Raw genomic sequence first — 16,385 nt, 5'->3', positions numbered from 1 at the left:
TCTCTGCTTCTCTCTCTCTCTCTCTTTCCCTCGCTTTCCCTCCCTCTCCCTCTCTTTCTTGCTCCCTGGCCAGGCTGATGATTGACGGCCTGAGGGTTTTAATGGGCATTGGAGAGCAAGAGCTGAGGTCGGGGTTGTCATGGCAACAAGGAGAACAGGCCTTTCGCTGCATTACCTGAGAGTGCAGTGGAGCCTCGCTGGCTGGCTGGCTGACTAGCTGGCTGTGTGCTTCAGAAACAGTCTCCCCTCCTCCTCTCCCCCCTCCTCACTCCAACCCCCTCTCCCCCCTCCTCTCTCCTCCCCACCCTGAGCAGCCCAGCCTGCCGTCCATGTCAGCTTCTACTGACCAACCGGTCGCCTGCGCTCGGCTCAGCTACCCAGCATGCCTCTGATCACACTGCAGATAATGCAGATAAGGCCACCTGTAATTATCTCTGTTCATACAGACCACTGTCTGTCTCTCCATCTGTGTGTGTCTGTGAGATTTTATATATATATATATATACAGTACCAGTCAAAAGTTTGGACACACCTACTCATTCAAGGGTTTTTCTTTATTTTTACTATTTTCTACATTGTAGAATAATAGTGAAGACATCAACTATGAAATAACACATATGGAATCATGTAGTAACCAAAAAAGTGTTACACAAATCAAAATATATTTTATATTTGAGATTCTTCAAATAGCCACCCTTTGCCTTGATGACAGCTTTGCACACTCTTGGCATTCTCTCAACCAGCTTCACCTGGAAAGCTTTTCCAGCAGTCTTGAAGGAGTTCCGACATATGCTGAGCTCTTGTTGGTTGCTTTTCCTTCACTCTGCGGTCCGACTCATCCCAAACCCTCTCAATTTGGTTGAGGTCAGGGGATTGTGGAGGCCAGGTCATCTGTTGCAGCACTCCATCACTCTCCTTCTTGGTAAAATAGCCCTTACACAGCCTGGAGGTGTGTTGGGTCATTGTCCTGTTGAAAAACAAATGATAGTCCCACTAAGCCCAAACCAGATGGGATGGCATATTACTGCAGAATGCTGTGGTAGCCATGCTGGTTAAGTGTGCCTTGAATTCTAAATAAATCACAGACAGTGTCACCAGCAAAGCACCCCCACACCATAACACCTCCTCCATGCTTTACGGTGGGAACTATACATGCGGAGATCATCCGTTCACCCACACCGCGTCTCACAAAGACACGGCGGTTGGAACCAAAAAAGGACACATTTCCACCGGTCTAATGTCCATTGCTTGGCCCAAGCAGATCTCTTCTTCAAATTGGTGTCCTTTAGTAGTGGTTTCTTTGCAGCAATTCGTCCATGAAGGCCTGATTCACACAGTCCCCTCTGAACAGTTGATGTTGAGATGTGTCTGTTACTTTATTTGGGCTGCAATTTCTGAGGCTGGTAACTCTAATGAACTTATCCTCTGCAGCAGAGGTAACTCTCTCTTCCATTCCTGTGGCGGTCCGCATGAGAGCCAGTTTCATCATAGCGCTTGATGGTTTTTGCGACTGCACTTGAAAAAACGTTCAAAGTTCTTGACAATTTCCATGTTGACTGACCTTCATGTCTTAAAGTAATGATGGACTGTCGTTTCTCTATGCTTATTTGAGCTGTTCTTGCCATAAAATGGACTTGGTCTTTTACCAAATAGGGCTATCTTCTGTATACCACCCCCTACCTTGTCACAACCCAACTGGTTGGCTCAAATGCATTAAGACGGAAATAAATTCCACAAATTAACTTTTAAGAAGGCACACCTGTTAATTGAAATGCATTCCAGGTGACTACCCCATGAAGCTGGTTGAGAGAATGCCAAGAGTGTGCAAAGCTGTCATCAAGGCAAAGGGTGGCTATTTGAAAAATCTCAAATCTCAAATATATTTTGATTTGTTTAACACTTTTTTGGTTACTACATGATTCCATATGTGTTATTTCATAGTTTTGATGTCTTCACTATTATTCTACAATGTAAAAAATTGTAAAAATAAAGAAAAACCCTTAAATGAGTTGGCATTTTTCCTATTTTGTTGCCTTACAACCTGGAATTAAAATTTGATTTTTAGGGGGTTTGTATAATTTGATTTACACAACATGCCTACCACTTTGAATATGCAAAATATTTGTTCTTGTGAAACAAACAAGAAATAAGACATTAAAACAGAACTTGAGCGTGCATAACTCTTCACCCCCACGAAGTCAATACTTTGTAGAGCCACCTTTTATAGCAATTACAGCTGCAAGTCTCTTGGGGTATGTCTCTATAAGCTTGGCACATCTAGCCACTGGGATTTTTGCCCATTCTTCAAGGCAAAACTACTCCAGCTCCTTCAAGTTGGATGAGTTCCGCTGGTGTACAGCAATCTTTAAGTCATACCACAGATTCTCAATTGGAATGAGGTCTGGGCTTTGACTAGGCTATTCCAAGACATTTAAATGTTTCCCCTTAAACCACTCAAGTGTTGCTTTAGCATTATGCTTAGGGTCATTGTCCTGCTGGAAGGTGAACCTCCGTCCCAGTCTCAAATCTCTGGAAGACTGAAACAGGTTTCCCTCAAGAATTTCCCTGTATTTAGCGCCATCCATCATTCCTTCAATTCTGACCAGTTTCCCAGTCCCTGCCGATGGTGTTCTCAGGGTGATAAGAGGTGTGGGGTTTGCGCCAGACATAGCTTTTTACTTAATGGCCAAAAACCTCAATTTTAGTCTCATCTGACCAGAGTACCTTCTTCCATATGTTTGGGGAGTCTCCCACATGCCTTTTGGCGAACACCAAATGTGTTAGCTTATTTTTTTCTTTAAGCAATGGCTTTTTTCTGGCCACTCTTCCGTAAAGCCCAGCTCTGTGGAGTGTACGGCTTAAAGTGGTCATATGGACAGACACTCCAATCTCCGCTGTGGAGCTTTGCAGCTCCTTCAGGGTTATCTTTGGTCTCTTTGTTGCCTCTCTGATCAATGCCCTCCTTGCCTGGTCTGTGAGTTTTGGTGGGCGGCCCTCTCTTGGCAGGTTTGTTGTGGTGCCATATTGTTAAAAAAATTTAATAATGGATTTAATGGTGCTCCATGGGATGTTCAAATTTTCTGATTTTTTTTATAACCCAACCCTGATCTGTACTTCTCCACAACCTTGTCCCTGACCTGTTTGGAGAGCTCCTTGGTCTTCATGGTGCCGCTTGCTTTGTGGTGCCCCTTGCTTAGTGGTGTTGCAGACTCTGGGGCTTTTCAGAACAGCTGTATATATACTGAGATCATGTGACACTTAGATTGCACACAGGTGGACTTTATTTAACTAATTATGTGACTTCTGAAGGTAATTTTTGGAAATGTTATTTTTTTCATTTCACTTCACCAATTTGGACTATTTTGTTTATGTCCATTACATGAAATCCAAATAAAAATCAATTTAAATTACAGGTTGTAATGCAACAAAATAGGAAAAACGGCAAGGGGGATGAATACCTTTGTAAGGCACTGTATCTCTATATATGGTCAAAAGTATGTGGACAGCTGCTCGTCGAACATCTCATTCCAAAATTATGGGCATTAATATGGAGTTTGTCCCCCCCTTTGCTTCTATAACAGCCTCCACTCTTCTGGGAAGGCTTTCCACTAGATGTTGGAACATCGCTGCGGGGACTTGCTTCCATTCAACCACTAGCATTAGTGAGGTTGGGTACTGATGTTGGGCGATTAGGCCTGGCTCACAGTCGGCGTTCCAATTCATCCCAAAGGTGTTCGATGGGGTTGAGGTCAGGGCTCTGTGCAGGCCAGTCAAGTTCTTCCACACCGATCTCGACAAACCATTTCTGTAGGGACCTCGCTTTGTGCATGGGGGCATTGTCATGTTGAAACAGAAAAGGGCCTTCCCCAAACTGTTGCCACAAAGTTGGAAGCACAGAATTGTCTAGAATGTCATTGCATGCTGTAGCGTTAAGATTTCCCTTCACTGGAACTAAGAGGCCTAGCCCGAACCATAAAAAATAGCCCCAGACCATTATTCCACCTCCACCAGACTTTACAGTTGGCACTATGCATTCGGGCAGGTAGCGTTCTCCTGACATCCGCCGAACCTAGATTTGTCTATCGGACTGCCAGATGGTGAAGCGTTTTTTAATCACTCCAGAGATTGCATTTCCGCTGCTCCATAGTCCAATGGCAGCGAGCATTACACCACTCCAGCTGACGCTTAGCATTGGGCATGGTGATCTTAGGCTTGTGTGCGGCTGCTCGGCCATGGAAACCCATTTCATGAAGTTCCCTGCGAACAGTTATTGTGCTGACGTCGCTTCCAGCAGCAGTTTGGATCTCTGTGGTGAGTGTTGCAACCGAGGACAGATTTTTACGCGCTTCAGCACTCAGCAGTTCAGTTCTGTGAGCTTGTGTGGCCTACCACTTCGCGGCTGAGCCGTTGTTGCTCCTAGACGTTTCCACTTCATAATAACAGCACTTACAGTTCACAGGGGCAGCTCTAGCAGGGCAGAAATTTGACGAACTGACTTGTTGGAAAGGTGGCATCCTGTGACGGTGCCATTTCGAAAGTCACTGAGCTCTTCAGTAAGGCCATTCTACTGCCAATATTTGTCTATGGAGATTGCATGACTTTGTGCGCAATTTTATACACCTGTCAGCAACGGGTGTGGCTGAAATAGCCGAATCCACTAATTTGTATATGCACTCACTAACTGTAAGTCGCTCTGGATAAGAGCGTCTGCTAAATGACTCAAATGTAATATAGTGTAACATTAGGAGCACCTGCTCTTTCCAAGACATAGACTGACCAGATGAATCCAGGTGAACGCTATGATCCCTTATTTATGTCACCTGTTAAATCCACTTCAATCAGTGTAGATGAAGGGGAGAAGACAGGTTAAAGAAGGATTGTGTATGTGTGCCATTCAGAGGGTGAATGGACAAGACAAAATATTTAAGTGCCTTTGAATGGGGTTTGAGTGTGTCAAGAACTACAACACTGCTTGGTTTTTCACGCTAAACAGTTTCCTGTGTGTATCAAGAATTGTCCACCACCCAAAGGACATCCAGCCAACTTCACACAACTGTGGGAAGCATTGGAGTCAACATGGGCCAGCATCCCCATGCCCCGACAAATTGGGACTGTTCTGAGGGCACGGGGAGGGGGGAGAGGGAGGGGAGGGGAGCGGGCAGCTCAGTATTAGGAACATGTTCCTAATGTTTTGTGTGCGTTTGTTTATTTATATATATATATATATATCTCAGCAAAAAAGTAAACGTCCCTTTTTCAGGACTCTGTCTTTTCAAAGATAATTCGTAAAAATCCAAATAACTTCACAGATCTTCATTGTAAAGGGTTGAAACACTGTTACCCATGCTTGTTTAATGAACCATAAACAATTAATGAACATGCACCTGTGGAACGGTCGTTAAGAGACTAACAGCTTACAGACGGTAGGCAATTAAGGTCACAGTTATGAAAACTTAGGACACTAAAGAGGCCTTTCTACTGACTCTGAAAAACACCAAAAGAAAGATGCGCAGGGTCCCTGCTCATCTGCGTGAATGTGCTTTAGGCATTCTGCAAGGAGGCATGAGGACTGCAGATGTGGCCAGGGCAATAAATTGCAATGTCCATACTGTGAGACGCCTAAGACAGCGCTACAGGGAGACAGGACGGACAGCTGATCGTCCTCGCAGTGGCAGACCACCTGTAACACCTGCACAGGATCAGTACATCCAAACATCACACCTGCGGGACAGGTACATGATGGCAACAACAACTGCCCGAGTTACACCAGGAACGCACAATCCCTCCATCAGTGCTCAGACTGTCAGCAATAGGCTGAGAGAGGCTGGACTGAGGGCTTGTAGGCCTATGGGCACAAACCCACCGTCGCTGGACCGGACAGCACTGGCAAAAGGTGCTCTTCACTGACGAGTCGCGGTTTTGTCTCACCAGGGGTGATGGTCGGATTCGCTTTTATCGTTGAAGGAATGAGCATTACACCGAGGCCTGTACTCTGGAGCGGGATCTATTTGGAGGTGGAAGGTCCGTCATGGTCTGGGGTGGTGTGTCACAGCATCATCGGACTGAGCTTGTTGTCAATGCGGGCAATCTCAACGCTGTGCATTACAGGGAAGATGTCCTCCTCCCTCATGTGGTACCCTTCCTGCAGGCTCATCCTGACATGACCCTCCAGCATGACAATGCCACCAGCCATACTGCTCGTTCTGTGCGTGATTTCCTGCAAGACAGGAATGTCAGTGTTCTGCCATGGCCAGCGAAGAGCCCGGATCTCAATCCCATTGAGCACATCTGGGACCTGTTGGATCGGAGGGTGAGGGCTAGGGCCATTCCCCCCAGAAATGTCCAGGAACTTGTGCCTTGGTGGAAGAGTGGGGTAACATCTCACAGCAAGAACTGGCAAATCCGGTGCAGTCCATGAGCAGGAGATGCACTTCAGTACTTAATGCAACTGGTGGCCACACCAGATACTGACTGTTACTGTTACTTTTGATTTTGACCCCCCCCCCCCCCTTTGTTCAGGGACACATTATTCCATTTCTGTTAGTCACATGTCTGTGGAACTTGTTCAGTTTGTCTCATTTGTTGAATCTTGTTATGTTCATTCAAATATTTACACATGTTAAGTTTGCTGAAAATAAACGCAGTTGACAGTGAGAGGACGTTTCTTTTTTTGCTGAGTTATATATAATATAATATAATAATAATATGCCATTTAGCAGATGCTTTTATCCAAAGCGACTTAGTCATGCATGCATACATTTTTACGTATGGGTGGTCCCGGGGATCAGACCCACTACCCTGGCGTTACAAGCGCCATGCTCTACCAATTGAGCTACAGAGGACCATATATATATATATATATATATATATATATATATATATATATATATATATATATATATATACACACTGCTCAAAAAAATAAAGGGAACACTTAAACAACACAATGTAACTCCAAGTCAATCACACTTCTGTGAAATCAAACTGTCCACTTAGGAAGCAACACTGATTGACAATAAATTTCACATGCTGTTGTGCAAATGGAATAGACAACAGGTGGAAATTATAGGCAATTAGCAAGACACCCCCAATAAAGGAGTGGTTCTGCAGGTGGTGACCACAGACCACTTCTCAGTTCCTATGCTTCCTGGCTGATGTTTTGGTCACATTTGAATGCTGGCGGTGCTTTCACTCTAGTGGTAGCATGAGACGGAGTCTACAACCCACACAAGTGGCTCAGGTAGTACAGCTCATCCAGGGGCAAGAAGGTTTGCTGTGTCTGTCAGCGTAGTGTCCAGAGCATGGAGGCGCTACCAGGAGACAGGGCAGTACATCAGGAGACTTGGAGGAGGCCGTAGGAGGGCAACAACCCAGCAGCAGGACCGCTACCTCCGCCTTTGTGCAAGGAGGAACAGGAGGAGCACTACCAGAGCCCTGCTAAATGACCTCCAGCAGGCCACAAATGTGCATATGTCTGCTCAATCGGTCAGAAACAGACTCCATGAGGGTGGTATGAGGGCCTGACGTCCACAGGTGGGGGTTGTGCTTACAGCCCAACACCGTGCAGGACGTTTGGCATTTGCCAGAGAACACCAAGATTGGCAAATTCGCCACTGGCGCCCTGTGCTCTTCACAGATGAAAGCAGGTTCACACTGAGCACATGTGACAGACGTGACAGAGTCTGGAGACGCCGTGGAGAACGTTCTGCTGCCTGCAACATCCTCCAGCATGACCGGTTTAGCGGTGGGTCAGTCATGGTGTGGGGTGGCATTTCTTTGGGGGGCCGCACAGCCCTCCATGTGCTCGCCAGAGGTAGCCTGACTGCCATTAGGTACCGAGACGATATCCTCAGACCCCTTGTGAGACCATATGCTGGTGCGGTTGGCCCTGGGTTCCTCCTAATGCAAGACAATGCTAGACCTCATGTGGCTGGAGTGTGTCAGCAGTTCCTGCAAGAGGAAGGCATTGATGCTATGGACTGGCCCACCCGTTCCCCAGACCTGAATCCAATTGAGCACATCTGGGACATAATGTCTCGCTCCATCCACCAACGCCACGTTGCACCACAGACTGTCCAGGAGTTGGCGGATGCTTTAGTCCAGGTCTGGGAGGAGATCCCTCAGGAGACCATCCGCCACCTCATCAGGAGCATGCCCAGGCATTGTAGGGAGGTCATACAGGCACGTGGAGGCCACACACACTACTGAGCCTCATTTTGACTTGTTTTAAGGACATTACATCAAAGTTGGATCAGCCTGTAGTGTGGTTTTCCACTTTAATTTTGAGTGTGACTCCAAATCCAGACCTCCATGGGTTGATTAAATTTGATTTCCATTTTTGTGTGATTTTGTCAGCACATTCAACTATGTAAAGAAAAAAGTATTTAATAAGATTATTTCATTCATTCAGATCTAGGATGTGTTATTTTAGTGTTCCCTTTATTTTTTTGAGCAGTGTATATATATATATATACTACCGTTCAAAAGTTTCGGGTCACTTAGAAATGTCCTTGTTTTCGAAAGAAAATCATTTTTTGTCCATTAGAATAACATCAAATTGATCAGAAATACAGTTTAGACACTGTTAATGTTGTAAATGGCTATTGTAGCTTGAAACGGCTGATTTAAAAAAAAAATGGAATATCTACATAGGCGTACAGAGGCCCATTATCAGCAACCATCAGTCCTGTGTTCCAATGGCACGTTGTGTTTGCTAATCCAAGTTTATAATTTTAAAAGGCCAATTGATCATTAGAAAACCCTTTTGCAATTATTTTAGCACAGCTGAAAACTGTTGTGCTGATTTAAAGAAGCAATACAACTGGCCTTCTTGAGACTAGTTGAGTATCTGGAGCATCAGCAAATGTGGGTCCAATTACAGGCTCAAAATGGCCAGAAACAAATACATTTATTCTGAAACTCGTCAGTCTATTCTTGTTCTGAGAAATGAAGGCTATTCCATGCGAGAAATTGCCAAGAAACTGAAGATCTCGTACAACGCTGTTTTTTTTTTTTTTTTTTTTTTTTTTTTGTCATTTAGCAGACGCTCTTATCCAATACTCTCTTCACAGAACAGGGCAAACTGGCTCTAACCAGAATAGAAAGAGGAGTGGGAGGCCCCGGTGTTCAACTGAGCAAGAGGACAAATACATTAGAATGTCTAGTTTGAGTAACAGGCGCCTCACAGGTCCTCAACTGGCGGCTTCATTAAATAGTACCCGCAAAACACCAGTCTCAACAGTGAAGAGGCGACTCCGGGATGCTGACCTTCTAGGCAGAGTTGCAAAGAAAAAGCCATATCTCAGACTGCCCATCGTAATCTTTTTTTTTTATTGGCCAGTCTGAGATATGGCTTTTTCTTTGCAACTTTCTTGCGCAGTGACCTGTACATGTTTTGGTTGAACGATAACCGTCATCCAAAATGTAATGACCGTCACAGCACTAAGTGACATAGACCTACCTGTAGTCTGGATGAGACATTAGTCTGCAATGGCAGTTCCCATGTGCCTCCATCATACCTCTTTTTGGTTTTGTCCAGTCTGTCTCTCCATTCGTCTTCCAGTGGCTCGGCCCTGACATGTTTAACATGCTGAGTGCTGCCGTGTGTGTTTCTGATGGTTTTCTAGCCTTAACACGATGGCAGTAGTGTGTAAATGGCACACAAGGCCAATCAGCCAACATGATGGCGCCACTGTACTGGACTAACTGCTGCCATTGAGTAAATACGTGCTGACAAACCCAGTTAACCACCTCCGGTCACTCACTCCCGTCCCCTCTACCCCCTCTCTCTCCTCTCTTCCTCTCTTCTCTTTTTTTTTCTTGAAGCTGCAGAGATGATTTTAATCTACCATTTATAATGTCACTATTTTCTTTGCCTGCTGAATAAAGCAGGAAGTATATAGCCTCTGTTCCCTGGCACCTGGTTCAACTGTATGTAATGAAAACACTTGCTTCTCACTACCATTATCTTGCACTCTCATCACAAGCCTTTTTTATACGCTAAGGAGGAGAAGCTGTTTGTGTGTCATTGTCCCCTCTGGGTGTGTTCTGCTCTCAGTCCCTGACGGTGCCTGTGGGGCTTACAGCTTCACACCCTCACACCAGGGGTAGCAGCCATTGTGTGTGTGTGTGCTTGTGCATGCGCTCTACCCTGTGGTCCCAGGGCCCGTTAGTGAGTTTCTGGGCAGAGGGGGTCAGGGATGGAGGGGCTGTTTGCACTGCGGCTGGCTGGGGGGAGGATCTGGTTACAGTAGGGGAGGGGGGAGGAGAGAAGGTGGGCGCTGGGCAGCTGTGTAATCCCCTTCACTGGGTGCTGCCTGGTGAATAGACAGCCTGGGAAACGCACAACAGACCCAGCCACTGCCTTACATACAGTACATACATTGGGGGAGGGGGCTCCAAACCCAAACCCCATTTAACTGCTTAGGAGAGATTTCACCAGAGCTAGCCAGACACACACACTCCATCCATGCCCTGTATTTTAATTTCTACTAAGCATAAATGTTTACAGATTCATAGACGGACAGCTGCTTGTCTTTTTTAATATCGTCTTAATGCGGTGACGGAGAAGCAATCTGAGCCAGACATTCATGTTCCAGATAAACGTTACGCTGTAACTGCGTCGTTATTCTCCGCCGATTCCTCCCACTGTCTGAAAACGCCAAAACCACCCAAAACAATCAATGGCTTGCTAATGTCTTTCCTCATTTTGAATGAAAATCCAGGCAGTGGAGACTAGGCCACATCAGACTCTTGAGGTGAAAGCCTAGACTTCTATAAATGCCTTTGTGTAGTATGACGTATGTGTTGTTCGGAGTAGTGAGTGGGTTTGACTTGTGTGAATACAGAGTTTGTATCTGTGTTTCTGAGTAGAGTGTGTGTGTGTGTGTTTGTGTTTCAGAGTACTAAGTGTGTTTGTTTCCTTTGTGTTTTACAGAGTGCAGCCGCTGCCCCCAGTCCGGTGATGGGCAACATGCCCCCCAACGATGGCATGCCTGGCGGACCCATGCCCCCGGGCTTCTTTCAAGTAAGACCTCTATTTCTCTCTCTTTGTCCTTCCCCTCAAACCCACAACATGCTAAGCCTATCCCTCGCTCCGCCTCCTTTTTTTTAGTCTCTTTAGCTGACCTAATCCCTGTCCAGATGTCTCTCTGTCTCGCTCTCTCTCTGTCTCTGTCTCTGTCTCGCTCTCTCTCTGTCTCTCTCTCTGTCTCGCTCTCTCTCTGTCTCTGTCTCTGTCTCACTCTCTCTCTGTCTCTGTCTCTCTGTCTCGCTCTCTCTCTGTCTCTGTCTCTCTGTCTCGCTCTCTCTCTGTCTCTGTCTCTCTGTCTCGCTCTCTCTCTGTCTCTGTCTCTCTGTCTCGCTCTCTCTCTGTCTCTGTCTCTCTGTCTCTCTCGCTCTCTGTTTCTCTGTTTTTCTGTCTCGCTGTCTCTATCTCGCTCTCGCTGTCTCTCTATCTCGCTCTCGCTGTCTCGCTCTCTCTGCCTCGCCTCTCTGTCTCGCTCTCTCTTTCTTGCTGTCTCTCTCTCTCTCTGTCTCTCTCTCTATCTCGCTCTCGCTGTCTCTCTCTCTCGCTGTCTCGCTCTCTCTGCCTCGCCTCTGTTTCGCTCTCTCTTTCTCGCTGTCTCTCTATCTCGCTCTCGCTGTCTCTGTCTCTCTGTCTCTGTCTTGCTTTCTTTCCCATACTCCCTCCATCAGTAGGTCTGTCTGTCTGTCTGGCCAGGGACAGGGAGGTTGGGATGGGAGGGAGATTTTTCTCTGGGTTGTGTTGCTCTGCTAATTCCTCCTGTCATCACTGCTCTCTGATGACTGTCTGGGAGGCTAGGGAGATCACCTGATGATGGGTCCACACACCCTATCTGACTGCGCATACGCACACGAACACACACACACACACACACACCATAGCAAAAAATATCCTGAAAATATACTCTTGTAAATGTCATGAAGCAAATATGGTTTCCAGGTTGTCTCGGTGTGTGGGTTTTTGCAGAGCTGACTGTTGTACTGTCATGTGTTGGTCCTGTTAGCCATGAGAGAGAGTGTGTGTGTGTGTGTGCTAACAGGACCAACACAGGACAGGACAGTGTGTGTGCGTGCTGGGGTCGTAGGCAATGTTAATGATGTATGTGGAGTGATCAGAGCAGGGAGCTGCTATCTGATGGTGTTGCGTGAGTGACATTGCTTGCCATAAATAGTCTGCTGCGTGCATTGGAGGGAGAGCGAAGGAGAGAGGGACAGAGAGAGAGAGGGGGGGGGGGGGGGGGGGGTGGAGAGAGGAGGCAGAGAGGGACAGAGAGAGAGGGACTGAAAGAGAGAGAGGAACAGACAGAGAGAGAAGAGGTAGAGGAACAGAGAGGAGAGAGAAGAGAGAGGAGGCTGGGAGGGAGGCTGGGAGGGAGGGAGGGAGAGGAAGTCTTGCTCCAGTGTTCTCCACTGCAGCAATTCCCTCCCTGCTCAGCGGCCAGTCAGGCAAAAGAGAGAGGAGGGAAGGCGTGTGAAACGAGAGCCTGCAGAACACACACACACACTGCTCCCTCCAGAGCTTCATATGTGTGCTATCAAATTCCCCCAGCAAGTGGACACTGAGGCCGGAACAAAGCTGTGGATAAGTGTGTAGTAGTATAGTATGGAGCAAAGATGACACCAGTTATTCCCTTGGCATTGTTTTACACTGGTGTACTGTGTACACACACACACACACACACACACACACACACACACACACACACACACACACACACACACACACAGAGCTCTCTGACAGACTGCCCCTCCCAGTCATGTAGTCTAATGTTGTTGTTGTCTATGCACAGTAAGATCTTGCTAATCATGTGCCTCTTCTGTTTGTACTACTGTATTTATTATCCAAGCTTAGACATCTGTAGAGGAGTCGTGTGTTCTGAAAGCTCTCGGTGAAAAATGATAAACATTTCACTGTTATGGACAAGCTCTGTCTTCTCTCTACTAATGACCTTCCTCCTCTCCCCCCTCCTTCATGTGCCTGCTATCTCTCTCTTTTGCTCTCTCTCTTTTGCTCTCTCTCTCTCTCTCTCTCTCTCTCTCTCTCTCTCTCTCTCTCTCTCTCTCTCTCTCTCTCTCTCTCTCTCTCTCTCTCTCTCTCTCTCTCTCTCTTTCTCGAGCGCACACACACACAAACTCAGTGACTCCTGTCTCTGCCCCCTCTTTCTTCTGCTAATCTCTCCTTTTTGCAGGATTCAGCTACCTTCCTCTCTTTTTTCACCATTACCCATCATTCATCAATCTTCCACATCCTGCTTCTCTCTCTCTCTCCTCTCTCCTCATGTCTCCTGACCTGTCTGACTGTCTCTTTCTGTTAGGGAAGAAAGTACATGAAAAGTATTCAAAAGTAGTGCATAAATCAGAGCATTTCTGTATGTGCTTGCTAGGGTGTACAGTACTTCAAACAGTATGCTTGTGCATGGCTGTGTGTGTGTGTGTGTGTACAGTAGTAGCAGGCAGTGTGTTTTCTAGCATCCCTCCCAGATACAGAGGAGAGAGGTAATTAACATAGGTGACCCCAGCACTGCCGTGGTAGCAGAGCAGCAGCCCAGAGAGCGAGGACTGGGCTGGGGGTAGAGGGAGCCCCCCGCAGCCTCAAGACTCCCCTAATCTGTACCTTGCAGGCCAGGACTCAGATCAGGCTCCTGCAGCAAAGGAGAGGGGAGGGAGGAGAGAGAGGAGTGTGGAGGGAGGGAGGGAGGGAGCGTTTGTGGAAGGAGGACCACAAAGCCTGCGTGTTGGCGTCTGGCCCGGATCTGCGATTCTCCCTGGTATAGCAGGGGTCAGCCCGCTTAATAATCCTCACGCCAAAACTCCACTGCAGCAGCCCCTCTGGGGAGGGCAGGCCCAACTCACACTAGGAGAGGAGAGGGGAGGACAAGGAGAAACTGCCGGCACACACTAACAGCATGTTGGCCCAGTGGGGATAGAAGAAAACAATGTCAATCCATTGTTTTTACAAATCCTGAAAGAGTAAACAGTGGTCATAAATGGAACCGAGCTGGTTTCTAATCTATTTGTACTGTTACAGGAATGTCTCTCCATAGTCAACAAGATGGCCAGGTAACTGTCATTGAAATTGGATCACAGTTGGAACGTATCGTAGTTCTGTAGCCCGGGTGTAAACTCTAAATCAAGACTAACTGAGTTTGGGGTCAGTTAAAAGTGTCTGAGTCGAGGTACCGATAGGTAGACTTGTCTAGTTTAGGTATAGTAGCTACTCTCTTGTTGAGAATCAGTTGCTGAACTCTGTTGAGTTGATGGACTACCCATTGTGTTTGGAGATGGCTTGGTCTCTATGGTAGAAGGTTAGACTGGATCCTAGAGGTCAAAGTTTGAAAATGCCTTGTAGAAGAAGAAGTGATGATTGAATGGGACCAATGGAGAAGGAATGTTGGCATTCCTGGGCCAACCCTTTCTCTCTGTCTCTCCACTACCAACCACTCTGTTGTTCACTCTGTCAACTGTCTGTCTGTAGCCTAGTCTGGAAGTAGCATATCGACTGACATTCCTGACCGCTGAGGTAGGAATTATATATACAGGGCAGCGACTCACAGTAACATGCTAAACGACTATCAGCGCACTGTTCTCCAGTCTCCTCGGGGAGAAAACACTTGTGGCAGGCTCTCCCCACCGAGCTGACATGTTGCCATGCCATACCATGAGCCTGTAGAGCTGCTGCCGCTGGAATGGAAGAAAGGAATGACAATGAGTGTGCATTGTGCTGTTGTTGTCCAGGCTTTGTTTGTTGTGTTTCAGTTTGGCTTTGTGCTCTGCCTGCTTCTATTGGTAGTTCCACACTGCCCTCTTGTGGTGGTGGACGGTACTGTATATACGGGACATACACACGTCACTGGCTCAGTATAGCCATCCGTTCTGTTCTGTGTTCAGTGTTACTACCCCTTCAGGGATAGCAGCAGAGCTGTTGTGTTGTGTTCTTCCTAATGCAGATCTGGGGAGGGGGAGTCTGAGAGTACGTCGGAGGGGTTTGTGTTGATGGGTTTGTGGTACGCTGCCAAGCTGTTATCTCCTTAGCTGGGTAGAAAATGATTTTATTAATTGCTTCATTTAACCCCCCCCTCCCATTCCCTCGCTCCCCCTCTCCCTCTCTCTCTCACACACACACACACTCTTACAAGCACTCGCACAGACACCCACACGCAGTCCTGCCGTGTTGTTTTTCATACGCGAATTGGCCTAGTCCCTTTCTCTCTCTGCAGGCATACATCGAAGGGACCGCAAACCTCATAAATGCCATATGCTTCCCCATTCAGTCCTAATAGCATGGAGACAGAGGAAGGCCAGAGTAGCGAGTGGAGCTCCTTTATAAGGTATTATAGAGGGGCAGGTAGAGAGAGGAGGAGCAGGGGTGGCTTGTTAGACACACTGCTACGACAGACACCCCAACAATAATAACTCTGGGGTCTGACGGAAGGATGGCACAACCACTCCACGCTAACTTGCTGAGGCCAGCTAGCGCAGCTGGTGTTAACCACCACCCAAAACGCTGCTCAGGACCATGCTCAGTCATAGTCGTAACGCTACTGTCATGTCCGTAACACAGCACTGTCACGACCGTGACACCTCAGTCATTTCTATAACACTTATGTCAGATCTACCACTCTATAGCTGCAGTCACATTTGTTACAGTTTAAACAGAAATTATTTGTCTCTACTCAATATTGGTAAGAATTGTGAATCAAAGCACAAGGCCACTATAGTAAGTGGGTTTTATATACAAAACACACATGTGAAGACTATTGGGCAACAATTTATGTGGATTCAATACACCACGCTGCAAACACTTCATCTCAAGAGCTCCTCATAGATCCACAGCTAGGTGCCTTTATCAACACGGCTCTCACATGGAGAAGGCTATACATGAGGGGGCTAAGGAGGACAATGGCTGACTGCATACCCCACTTACACTGTACACCTCTCAACACCCAGGTTTGGCTTGCTGCTTGACTTCTCAGGCTGAAGCGTTTCTGTACTGCATCTGTAATGAATCTTCATAAAATAACATTTGAATGCATTAGACTTTTATTCCTTTGTTTATTCTGCTCAAGCAGTGCCCACAGGTTTTCATTGCTCTCCTCTCTGTCAGCGCACCACCATCTCCCCTGTGCCAGAGATTCTCATGGTGGGTGAGGATGAGAAGAGAAGATGCTGCTGGTATCTGTGCAGCTGCTGCTGCTTGGTCTGTTGGAACTGAAGAGAGCTTGTTTGATTTAATGGGAATTAGGTTTCATCAGACAGGTCGGATCTTCCTAGTGAGATGACGTTAAATAGTGGAATTGTCTCCTGGCCAGGTGCAGAGAACTGCAAAAGATCAGTGTCTCCCTGCTCCCGTGGAAAGACAT

At 46.8% G+C, this 16,385-nt stretch overlaps 1 protein-coding gene across 2 annotated transcripts in view; it reads left to right on the top strand.

Moving 5' to 3' along the window:
• ssbp4 (single stranded DNA binding protein 4) overlaps window positions 1-16,385 on the top strand; it is a 100,633-nt gene that overhangs the window by 67,494 nt on the left and 16,754 nt on the right. For both annotated transcript variants that reach the window (XM_084164400.1, XM_084164401.1), the window contains exon 5: window positions 10,937-11,026. In XM_084164400.1, coding sequence (XP_084020526.1) covers window positions 10,937-11,026 — 90 coding nt within the window. The remainder of the gene's footprint in view (window positions 1-10,936; window positions 11,027-16,385) is intronic.

This window comes from Coregonus lavaretus (assembly GCF_964263955.1).
Source record: "Coregonus lavaretus genome assembly, chromosome: 6".
In the NCBI taxonomy this organism is placed as follows: Eukaryota; Metazoa; Chordata; class Actinopteri; order Salmoniformes; family Salmonidae; genus Coregonus; species Coregonus lavaretus.
This window is presented reverse-complemented; position numbering and strand designations above follow the sequence as displayed.